At 40.1% G+C, this 12,729-nt stretch overlaps 1 protein-coding gene across 2 annotated transcripts; it reads left to right on the top strand.

Annotated features, from left to right (window-relative positions):
- Nucleotides 1-2,607: 2,607 nt before the first annotated feature.
- LOC102063990 (serpin B10) lies at nt 2,608-10,386 on the top strand. 2 transcript variants are annotated; one of them, XM_026790261.2, is made up of 8 exons: nt 2,608-2,835; nt 3,947-4,124; nt 5,105-5,218; nt 6,835-6,969; nt 7,338-7,455; nt 7,812-7,954; nt 8,511-8,666; nt 9,490-10,386. In XM_026790261.2, exons 2-8 carry the CDS (start codon nt 3,957-3,959, stop codon nt 9,892-9,894), a joined length of 1,239 nt encoding a protein of 412 aa, XP_026646062.1. In that variant the 5' UTR covers nt 2,608-2,835; nt 3,947-3,956; the 3' UTR covers nt 9,895-10,386. The 2 variants fall into 2 exon arrangements, with proteins under 2 accessions (XP_026646062.1, XP_074384486.1); XM_074528385.1 differs by lacking the exon at nt 2,608-2,835 and having other exon boundaries at nt 3,890-4,124.
- Nucleotides 10,387-12,729: the final 2,343 nt, after the last annotated feature.

The following is a 12,729-nucleotide window of genomic DNA, read 5'->3' as shown; positions in this document are numbered from 1 at the left end:
TGAAGAGCTTTCCTTCAAATACCACTTTTTCTTTTGATCTACCTGAACACATTAGTCTATAGAACACATTAGTTGTGAATTAAATCAGATTTCCAAGAGCTATACAGAGTTGATAGTAAAAATAAACTACCAATGGGCATGAAAACCAGCCATGGAAAGTTGTATCCTAAAAATACTGTGTGATAGGAGAAGCTATCACTTTTCTGTGACAGCAACTCTTTTTCTCAAGACCCTTGAGAAACTGTCATGGTGCAGGGAGGCTCAGGACCCTCAATATGAGAATCAGCAAGCTTCGTTTATTGATCAGAGCACCAGACATTTATCTACAACAAATAATAAGCTCATACATATTCTGCAAGCTAAGCAATCTCTTGGTTATATTCTAGAAATCAGCTTCTTCATTCCAAAGGAGTTACATCTGCTTTTTCTCATGTCTCTAGTCTCTCAACTACAGCACTTTGTTATAGTAACACAGCTATGCTCAAGGACAGTGTCCTTCAGGTGCAGGACTTAGATTAGCTGGGATCTTGTCACATAGCTATTTCTCCACAAGAAACTTCATAGGGCACTTTATAATGTTCTGTTTAGATGTCAAACATGTCACCTACTCCTGAACCCAGGCATGAACTGAGCCAGACACTGTGTAGTCAAAATGACGTGTGCAAAGTTGCACTGAAACTGGAGGAAACAAAATGCTTTTATGTAGCTGGCCAGGGTGCTGGTATCCTGCCAATATTTGCCCTACCCAAATGGAAACATGAATGACTGCAGTGAGAGGGAACACAGTGCAGTGTGGATTTACTTCCCACAGGAAGGACACTACTAACACAAATATAAATCTCCTAGTGTGCTGCTGTGTTGACTTAGTAAGGAGTGGGAGCACCACTGTTACTGAGTCAGCAGAAGCACCCCACAGTGAGTTGTGTCCTCCAGTGATGCTAATTTAAATGGGTATTAGAAAATATTATCAACCTATCACATTGATAAAGCATATTTTGTCTTCTGAGATGAGTATAATTTTAGTTACTCAGTATATTTTTGCTTATTTTTATGTCCTAACCACCAAGAGGTGGTTAGGACATAAAAAGGTAGCTGTAAAACCTTGTGCAAAAAAACAAACCTCTCATTCAGCGTAACCCAGCATTTCTGTGTAAACAGAACACCTCAGTCACTTATAAGGCAGCAAGCAGTAGCACTAGTTAGCAAATTAGGTTCATCCCTGCTTTATAAGCAGAAAATCTACACCAATTGCTTTAAGGGATGAAGTCTTTTCAAGGTATCTATCACTCTTCAACAACAGGGCTAAATTTGCAAAGATTACTCAAATCATTTATGCTTTGGAAACCATTTAAGGCCAATGTAAACAGATTACATCTTTCCCAGGTGCTATGGGAGCAATTAGTTCTGCAGTGAACACCTCTCCTATACTATGCTGCTCTCTGCAAGACGTCACAGGTACATCAAATTACAACTCACACTGAAACATGCCCCATTTGCATAGCTACCATTTCAAAATATCTGAGGGGTAGGAAAACACTATCCAGTTAAAATAATGTGGCTCCTCATAGGTAGGAAAGCAACTTTAGCAAAGCTTTCAATTCCCAAGTTACATTGATAGAGAAGTTTCAATGTGGTCAAGGGATCCCTTTCAGCTGTACCCTCCTATGCCCTGCACCAAATTTTGTAGGTATTTCCATGGTTCATTCCTCAAGAGGAGATGCTTCATGCAAACCTCTGCCCTACAACATAAATCCATGTTAAATGTATGCTCACAGACAGCAGGTCAGAAGAAAGCTCTCCAAAGACAGTTTGTGTGAGGAAACAGAGCTTGTGAGTGAGTCCTGCTCAATGTTGGGGAAGTATTCAACTCCTCTCAGGTTTTCAAGGTGGAGGTATCAACAGTGGAGAGAGAAAAAATTAAATAAAGGGCAAGGTAGGATTTTAAAGGGTTTTTCAGTTAGGAGTCAGAGTGGGGATGGACAGATACAGGAAGGACTACAGAAGAATGATTGCAAGGAAAATCAGGGAAGGAGGTATTTTAGTAGCCTGGGAAAGAAGAAAAAGAAGATTTGACAGAATATTCATCTCTGGAATGGAAAATAAGGAATAGATCTCTGACGTGCTACATGGGTCAAACAGCTTCCAGACTGGGTGGAGAAATAGAAACAAAGTCTAATCTACCACTCACACTAAGTTCAAGGGATGTTGCCCACTGCTAATACAAGTCAGGGTCTGGTGCCTGAGTCTTAATATTCCCTATCTCATAGTTACAGAGTTTCACTGGCTGTACAGCCTTAGAAACCTCTAAGACTAACAAAACCCATTTTTCCAAAAGAGAAACCCACCAGGAATGACAAATACTGTCTCAGAAGGAAGCAGGCAGTAGAAAAACTCACAGATATGAAGTCCCTTTCTTTTTTTTGTCTGTCTGTTTCTCAGAGATAAATTCTGTAATACAAACCATAAAATAAGTAGGTCAGTGACTGCCTTTTTTTAAACTCTCCAAACCACAAAGGAAAGATTGTTCAAAGTAGTGTGGGTTCAAGTTGTTACTAGCCTGTTGCCACAAAAGTGTTTATAGAAATACTTAAGCTGTCACTTTTGTAAAATTCTTCTATGGTATCATTCTTACCAACACTTCACATCCTACTCTGAGGTGATTCAGTTCTTCCACAGGGATGTGGCCTATAGGGCAAATCTCATTGCAGAGTCATGAGTCATAAGAACCTTTGCAGAACCGGCCAGGCGCACTATAAATTCATCCTACCCTTCATGTCAACTGCAGAAACCTTGGAGACACCCAGAGCAGCAGGCTTTCTCCCCACGCAAAACAAGGTACTCTAATGACTTCTAGATACTATTTATTTTACTTATTCTTGGCTGATATTGCTTTGTTGACAAATAGGAAAAAAAGAATCGGGTATCTGAACTAGAAACAACTAATCCTTGGGGAAAGTAATTAACTTAAGATTGCACAGGCATAGCCTATAAGATGAAAGTCTTAAAAACATACAGGAAGACAGCTTATTGTTCAGAGTTCTATAATTTCTAGAGCTCACTGACTAGCATATATATCCCAGCACTCTTAGAACCATTGTGTTTGCCTAAGTCAGGTAATTTGTTCTTGTACTTTTTAGTGCTTAGAAGTACCAGTTTAGCTCCTGGTTTGCAAGCTATTAGGGTCACAAACTATCTTTTATTCTAATGCCATCCTATACCAACCAAAATAGCTCTTAGTCCCTGACTAGAACCCTCAGCTAAGCCCGCAAGGCAAATAACAAATAGCAGCCTCTGTGGTCTGCTGAATATAGAAAGCCTCTACTGCAGAAGAACTGGGAAGCTGGGATCTGGGCTAGTGGTGTAAGACAGGGTTGCAGGACATTTTTAAAAGTCAGAAAGGTAATTCAGGTTGCTTAGCATGCAATAGTTGGGGCAGTGCCAGTGCTTGCTCAAGTATAGGAAGATGAGTTTTGTCTTGACCTAAAGGAATAGTTTGACTGCTCCTGTTACCAGAGTATTTGTTCACTACAAAGATGAGTATCAAAAGGCTCTTGAATAAATTGAAGTATAAAATTTGTCCTAAGAGACAGTTTTTCGGTGGTATCTAGCCCAGGCTTCGCTGAGTAATCAAAAAATCAAAATTTGTTATCAACTATCACTCCAAGATGCAGTAAAGGGCAGTGCAATGAATTTCCTGGTGAACAAACATGAAACACAGCTAGAGGCTGGTTCATCCCTAAAAATGATAGGTGTTGCCATCAGTGAAACTGGACATGCTAAACTTTGTGTGACTTTATAACAGTTAATGCTTCTCACTCTTTATATAAACATTGTTAGGAAGCCTTTAAATCACAAAAAAAGTTCAAACAGTGAAGAGGAGCTTCTAAACAAATAGCAATCACAGTTAGTGGTTCATTAATAGCATCTTTTCTGTCTTTCTGTGCAGCTTCAGGACAATGGATACGTTGAATAAAGCAAACACAAGCTTTGCTCTTGACTTTTTCAAGCAGCAATTGCAGGAAGATGGTGACAAGAATATTTTGTTCTCTCCTTGGAGTATTTCATCTGCCCTGGCTACTGTTTATCTGGGAGCCAAAGGTAACACTGCAGATGAGATGGCAAAGGTGAGTCTGGGCTTCAAAAGTAGCTGTCTGAAAGGGTTGATTTCTTGGAGTAATGTCCATGCCAGAAATTTGCTGTGTTGAAACAGAGGAAAAGAGTTCTGGGGTCTCTCCTCTATAGTTATTTCAAGTTTTACACTTTGCTTAACATAAATTCACATCTACAAGATTAGAGAAAAACTATGTTGAGACTACAACCCTTTCTTTGGGGTAGGTATTTTACAGGCAAAATTACTTACTGAAATTGCCAAGTCATACTTGTTCAAAGCTCGTAGTGTCATCAGGAGACAGTGAGAACAGTCCCAATGCATGGTTGTTAAACACCTAATGCAGGTACCCAGCTCCTGCTGGAGGAAGGGAGGCTTGTGAGTTTGCTTCTGCTGTGGCAGAAATTGTCCCACCTGCAGTGATCTAACTCCTGATTTATAGGACAAAAGAGACCCAGCAGGGTAAAAAAGGAGTGATCTTCTGTTAGGATGCAGGGAAAACAAAACAAAACAAAAGACTCAGCTTTTCTGAAAAGTGCTCCAAGGTTGTTTGCACCCCTTTGTAGTCTGGTTAAGGTGAACAAGTCCAGAGAAAGGGATTTAAGGCATGGAACTGCCTGCACACTTTTCCGGCTTTTTAATACATAGCCGAGCTCCATTAAGACTTCTCCTTTGGTAGAATCCATCTGGGGGTAATTGGCGCTTTCCAGGTATTAACAGGTCATCTCAGGGCGTAACTCAAAGCAGGCAGATTCCTCAGCAAAGGACAGGTAGTAAGAGTTTTGCCCTGCAGCCCTCAGCTTAGTTTGCACAAGCCATTTTGTACACATGGGCATTGAGACCTAGACAAAGATTTCATATTCAGTAAGGACTCGACACAAGAATAAAATCTGAGCTTGACTGTCATCATTACCAGTCCCCTTGATGTCACAGAAAAAAATCACTGAAACAGCAAATTTTCTATTGTTGCATTTCTTATTGCTTTTTCCACTACAGGTACTTCACTTCAACAAAGCTGAAGAAGCCAAAAATGTCACCACAACCATAAGAATGCAGGTCTATGCCAGAACAGAAGACAGTCTATCAAATCGACGTGCATGTTTCCAGAAGGTATCTCACCCAAACTGGTGCTCAAGCTATGGGCATGGCCAAATTTTTTCCTGTATTTTCCTTCCACATTTGTGTTTGCTTATGTTTGCCTTCCTCACATTTAGTGTACAAAATGAATTGGTGCGGCATTGTGTGACACCTTCCCCTAATGCAACGCTTATTGCATGCTTCCCCCTTTTACACAGAATTGCATAATCTAACCTCAAATTGCAAAATTTAACATTTGATGATCAATAGATCTTCCGATCTTTTTCCTTTAGCTCTGAGGACAGATTTCTTTCTCAAACTATTACTATTTAAAAGCTAGCACAGTTCTTAGCTCAGAGAGCTAATCCCAAGAAAAGAGACACTCTTCCACACATTTGATTGTAGCATCAAGACAAAGAAAACCAGAACATTAACTTTTCCACGCTACCTGTTCTTGATATATTTTAGAAATTAGCCTCCATGTCAGTTGAGAAGTTAACAGTATAAATTTACATGTTGGGATTTTCCAAAGTAGACCAGTTGCCTGCAATAAATCTAAGAGAAATGAGAATAATTTTATTCCTGAGATAAGCCTTTGTCATACTGGCAGGCATTTTGTCCCAGTTTGTATGTAATTTAATATAGCAGAACAATAAAAAAGGGCAAATGTAATTCCTCTGAGTCAGTAAAGGCTTTTTCCTAGTTTATAATTCAAAGATTGTGATAACAAACTCTTCTCCCTGCTCTTTCCCGTCATCCTTATTCACTAGGGGGTTGAGCTATTTCCCTGAAGTCTGCCCACAAAACCCCAACTATTGCTAGTTTTGATGAATGGATCTTCATCCCGCAGCCAAATCCCATGGTGGGAAGATTTATTTTAGGGGTTATGTCAACATCTCATTTGCACTGCATGAATAGGAAAGGGATTGTTCCTCATGAGTAACACTTGCCCTCACTGTAAGAATTACAGAGTGCTGTGGGTAGCCCTATGGGTAGTGCTATGGGTTCTAACACTTTGGAGATTTAAGGTCTGTTCGTGCCTCTGATTCTGATATAATGATGAGATGAATACAGCACAGGTGCAGATTTTTAATTTACTAATTCACAGCTTATTCCTTGAGCTCATTGGAGACTCTGAACCCACAGTCATTTAATCCTGTCACTTCAATATAGAGAATTTACTGCAATTACTGAAACATTAAAAAACCCAAACCATAAAATATTAAGAGAGACATTAAGAAATTTAGGGGCAAACCTTCCATGTAATCCTAATAAATTAAGGGAGTGATAGAGCCAAATCTCATGCATTGTTTAAGAATTACTCTCTGACTTTTGTTTTCTGGATATCCAAAGTTTCACAATATCCACTTCTAAACGCTTAAATATTTTACATAATTCAGGCTCTTAACACTTACATTCCAAGATACCCACACACTGAATGTCTATGTGTGTCTATACCACACCTGCAACTTCTAATACTTTAAAATGATTCTTTTATTTGACGCTCAGTTTAGAGCACCTCTTCTGTTGTAATATAGGTAACAGATCACCCAAAAAGAAATACTTTACTTGGATCAGTGTGAAGGAAAAAAAACAGGATTTTTTACTCAACAGATGAATAATGTCCTTTTTATTTCTATTTCTCCAAGACAGAGATTGGCAAATCAGATAATATCCATACTGGATTTAAAGCACTCAGCTTTGAAATCAACCAACCCACTAGAAACTACCTACTTAAAAGTGTCAACCAGCTATATGGAGAAAAATCATTGCCTTTCAGTAAGGTAAGACTTCTATTTAGATTATGCAGTATCATTTAATTTTCATGATCAACCTATGGCAACATAAGCTATATACTTTTAAATATTTTTGCTACATTTGCAAATTATGCTATTATCTTTAATATTTTCTATGATACTTTTCCTTAGACTTGGCCACTAAAATTTTAGTTTTTTGGGATGTGTATCTAATTTCAGAGTGATTTGTAGATGTGGTTAGATGAGAATGTTTAAATCAAGTGTTTCCACTAAAAAACACTTTATTCCTTTGAGAAAACACGATGCTTGTGCCCATGTAATTTTCATCTCTGGCTGTAGTAGTACTCATATTGGCAGGCAGCAAACCTAAGTCAGGTGTCTCTACTGCCCTGCAGGAATACTTATTTTTAGCCAAGAGATATTACGGTGCAGAGCCACAATCAGTCAACTTTGTGGGAGCAGCAGATGCAGTCAGGAGAGACATCAATTCCAGTGTTGAACAACAGACTGAAGGTGAGTTCCAGCCTCTCCAAATCAAAAAGGAGTCATTTTGGCTTCTCTGTGCCCAAGGGGCCCATGGCAGGTAAACAATTCGCCTCAGAAAGGTAAATCAGACTTTTCCTAAATTACTCATCTCCCAACAAGCTCTTACTAAAATTAGTGTCCTCCATCTCAGTGTGTGAGGAATATGGCTTATTCTTCTTTGTAAATTACCCTAGTAACTACATATTTGCAAATAATCTCAAGCTGGATGAGTGCTATGGCAGCACTTAAAATTTCCCTGGTTTATATCCCCAGAAACTGTGCCAGCTCTTAGACTGAAATAGTGAAACTGTACAGATGTGTGATTGTCCCTCTGTTTTCTCTAGGTAAAATCCAGAATCTGCTGCCTCCTGGATCAGTAGATTCACTCACCAGGCTAGTCCTGATAAATGCACTCTACTTCAAAGGAAACTGGGCAACAAAGTTTGAAGCTGCAGCTACCAGGCAAAGGCCTTTCAGAATAAACATGGTATGGCAATATACTGCCCTATTTTCTACACTGAAGGGGAAAAACCTGAAAAAGATGGGGGTAGAGGAGGGGGAGGGAGAAATCCTGTCACCCTTTAAATCCATGTGGCAGTATAGTTATTTCATTTAAAGCATACAGTGCATTCAGTATATTTATTTCACCACACTTTCAACACTAAAACTACACACACATACCAGGCCCTGAGGCACAAATAAATTATCAGAAGCTGACTTCAAAAAAGCTTCCATTCTCCAAAGGCAGGAAAAAAATAGAGGAGAACAAAACTGTATGGTTTAGTTCTTTACATTTTCACTTTTAACCATTCAGCAAATCAGTGTGACATACAGTTTCCTACAATTGGTGTCATCTGAGACATCTCAGGTAGCATGCCATGCCTCCCAGTGCCTGGCAGGGGTCCTCTGAAGATCCTGTGTTCTGTGTCCTACCCATTAGGATGTCTCAGACACATTGGGCAGCCTGTAAACAGGGCTACTTTAACTTAGTCCTTCTACTGTTCAGAGTACAAATGTAAAACGTTCCATTTGATTTGTTGCAGCATACAACTAAACCAGTGCCCATGATGTACCTGAGGGATAAATTTAACTTAAACTACATAGAATCAGTTCAGGCTGATGTTCTTGAGCTTCCATACGTCAATAATGACCTCAGCATGTTCATCCTGCTACCAAGTGACATCTCCGGCTTACAAAAGGTAAAAAATTGAGAACATAATTACTGTGGAAAAGTAAGTGTGTCATTAACTACTTAATGCATGCGTGAGGTAAAAGACCAGGCTGTAGTCATGTTTCTAGGAAGGAGGATACTGATGAGGCTCAAAGTAAAGCAAATCCCAAATCTGGTCTGGTACTGTGAGCTTGAAGCTCTTGAAGCTCAGACAAGATTTCTTAGTCTTGGAAGCCAGCATGTCTGTGGTTGCTAAAGTTCATAAGTCCTGGAAACAGGTAACCCAAACCCCATAGGATTACCTCTTTTCCAGCAGAACAAAAATGAGGACACAAAACCAGCCCTGCTGAGATCCACTGTCCACACCAATTCAGACAGATATGATTTCAATCTGGAAAAAACCCACCAAAAATTGGGCAGCCTCTGTTATGTTCCAGGATGTCCAGAACCAATATGTATGGATACTGCCACCTTCTGTAAAAAGCCAGATTCTGCCTTTGGATAACAAACCCTTAAGAAATTTTATTTTTTAAGGTGCTGTTTGAGGGGCAGGAGAAAGCTCTTTTCAGTGAATTCTAAAATGTGGGGAAGACAGCCCTGGGAAGAGAAGAACAGCCAGACTATCATAGCTCTACTATATTCCCTGACAGTTACTGAGAACATTTCAAAAATTGCATTGATATATTATAGAACAACATTCTCATTTAGAACAACATATCTCCAAACTGCTGCTTCATTACTGTTTTTCTTGTACTCTTACAACCTCTTGAAAAGTTCTCCATTTAAAAGAAGAAATAGCCCAAATTTTTGAACATATTTTAATTTTCTGATATTTTTTTTACTTACTGCAGCTAGAAAGAGAAATGACTTTTGAAAACTTGTCTGCATGGACAAATCCAGAACTAATGGAGAAAATGAACATGGAAGTTTATCTGCCCAGGTTCACGTTAGAAGAGAAATATGACCTCAAATCTACTTTGAGCAGGATGGGGATACAAGATGCCTTCACAGAAGGTCAAGCTGATTTCACAGCAATGTCCAAGACTGGTGATCTGTTTTTGTCACAAGTTTTCCACAAGTGTTACCTGGAAGTCAATGAAGAAGGCACAGAGGCAGCTGCTGCCAGTGCGGCAACACTGGCATCACGAAGTCTTGGTGCTACTATTATCTTTTTGGCAGATCACCCTTTCCTTTTCTTTATCAGGCACAACAAGACTAAGACTATCCTCTTCTTGGGAAGGTTTTCTTCCCCCTAGAAGCTCGATTACTAAACAGGTTATTGCAACAACAAAAATGAACTAAATACACACCAAAAAGAACGTCTCAATAGCCTGTGCACTTCTTAATTTTCCTGTACTGTTGACAAATCTCTCAATGTTTGAAGAGAGTATTTATGAAAAATAACCTCAAATTTATGCCTCTGGCTCATTTTCCTGGCAAACCCCCCCCAAATACTTGCACACTCTAAGTACCCAACTGTGCAAAGAAGAACATGACTGTGTCTTTTTAGCACTTTCTGAACCTGAACTTTGACAATTCAGAACGGACTGAGTTGAGCTCAACCAGTAACTTTAAAGTTTTGATACCTAAGAAGATGAAAACCCAGGAAAATCTTGCAGAATGCTGCTGCATCTCCATTGATTTCAGCTCATGCTGATCCCCAAAGCAGGCTACTCACCCACGGTCTTGTCAGTTTTTTACCAACTCTGGTAAAAAACTGCAGCCTGGCAGAACTGGCAATGAAATAAACCTGCAAAATCACCTTTGTTCCTGATACTGGTGCTTGTTTTTTTTGCTCAAAAAGTGGTTAACACATGTACTTTCTAATCTCTGTCCCGCAGCAACTGGAAAATATTTAACAGCACTATAGAACTAGGAAAATAAAACACATGTGCCTCACAACCTTCTCCTTTGTAAACTTTCACCCTTACAACACTATGTCCAGCCTAGCACTGTACTGCTTTGCTCTCATTTTACTTTGCCACTTATTCACTGGTTTGAGACAAGGTAAAATGGGAGAACCAAGTCTACAGCTAATACAAGCAATACTAATGGCCATAAGTGCTTTCTGGAAGATGAATATCAATCTCCCAGGTCATATTTACTCCTGTCAATACTCTTTCTCCTAAGAGAGTGCCCTGATCAATCATGCATGTTTGCAGGGAATGCTCCTGAATATATGAATTCACAACAGACAGCAAAGGACAAGGTTTCTTAAAGGACTTGCACACACCAACAGCTATCTTACTACAAACACATTTTCTTGAAACAGCAGAACTCCCTTCTCCTGGCAGAGACAGCTGACTGTCCCTGCATCCTTTCTCTTTTCATTCAAGTGGTCAGCTGCTCCCTGGGTCCCTTCTGGCTCTGCTTCCCAAATGGGAGGTAACGTAGGAAAAGTGTTATGAAGCACGTGCTCTATCCCTTTAGAGTCCCAAGAGAAATGCCTTCTGCCTGTCTCAGCTGTGAAACATGACACTGGATCCCTGAGCATTCAGTCCAATTCTGCCATGCGCCCTTCACCTCATGGAAGAGCAGCATGAGGACAAGCCTCTTAAGCACTTCCTGATAACCCTTGGGAATAAAGACAGAAAAGTCACACCTGGAAGGCCAAGGAGAAACAAAACTATGACAACATGAACACAGACTCACTCAGGCCTTTAAAGTCAATGGAAATACGAGTCACCTTTTCTCTCTCCTTCACTATTTTAAGCATGGTTGCAAAGATGACACAGTTGATGTCCTTTTGGCAGTGCCATATCATTACTGAGTGGCAGTAGCCACAACATAGAAAAAGTGAGTTGTACATAACGGAACAACCTTTTCCCAGAGTGAAGAGCAGTGCTGGAAATGTTGTGGGATCTTCATCCTTGGAAGGGCTATGGCTAACCTTATCTACCCATGGCCCTGCTCCAAGCAGGAGGTTGATCTCTGGATGCTCCTTTCAGTTAATATCTGTGATTTTTTTCCTCTCTTTTCAAGAGCCACTCTGCCTTGCAATCTCCCTTTCTTACCCTGTATGGCTTCCTTGTATCTTGACTAGCAAAGGCAATTATCTTGCTCACAGATATATCTCTGGGACTTGGCAGTCTCCTGGCTTGGGCTTTCTCACCACCTAACGATTCAGTTGACTTTTCTCCTATCCAGATTTGTGGAGGATGTACTCACTATACTAAAACTAGCACTTGTTTAATTTCTGGCATTTCTTCATTGCCTTGCACAACACTGATTTTTGACATTTTTTAGAATTCTTGAGCCACTGTATTCCTGTAATCAGGCTTGCAATACAATGCTTAGCAAACAGTACAATTTCCTTCCTTTCCTGCTCCTTCCGCTGCCCTCTAGAGTCTTAGAGTTGTTACCACCTTGTTCTTCTTCCATCACTGTGTCTCTTCTGGGACTTCAAAGTGACAGCTCTTGTGCCATGTTTACCTCTGTTGTGTCTCTCTGTCTTAGCTTGAGCCCTCCCAGCAGAGCTGTTTCAATTCTTGCCCTCCTCCTTGCTGTGCAGCAACTCAGGGTTTTGCAGTGTCTGTCTCAAATGATTCCCAACCATGACTGCAATGAGATTCCTTCACCAACCAGTGGGGTCTCCCTCCCTTGCCCTCCTTCACAGCTTTGTCTCTGTGTTCCTAACAATCTTCAGCCTGAAGCTGGACTCCCAGTGTCCAATTCAATCACTAAACTTGGTGTTTTATGCTGAGGTACTGCATTTGAAACTCAGGAGTGACAGAGCAGAGAATCAGACCCTCAATATCTGCTTAAATCCAGAAACCAAAACAAAGTATTGTGTAATCTTTTCAAAATTCACCTATTTAAAACAACACAGCAGTTATCTCCACAGCACCAGAAAACCTTCGGAATCAGCAACTTGCTTTGCTATCCTGTCAGTAGGCTATTGTGGTGCAACAACAGACTTGGGATTTTAATTCCGTTGTCCTTTTGAAATCTCTAAATCTGAAAAGTGACCAGGTCAACAAAAAGGCCAAAACTTTGTAAGATCTTTTGGGGATGTGGTAGAAAGGAACTTTGGGTAGGTGTCGCAGACATTTTTTCATAGAAATCCTTTCTTTCACATTTGTCCATCTTCT

The sequence above is a fragment of the Zonotrichia albicollis genome, chromosome 1, assembly GCF_047830755.1.
Source record: "Zonotrichia albicollis isolate bZonAlb1 chromosome 1, bZonAlb1.hap1, whole genome shotgun sequence".
Taxonomy (NCBI): Eukaryota; Metazoa; Chordata; class Aves; order Passeriformes; family Passerellidae; genus Zonotrichia; species Zonotrichia albicollis.
Note: the sequence above shows the minus strand (reverse complement) of the source record. Positions and strands in the feature narration are given on the sequence as shown.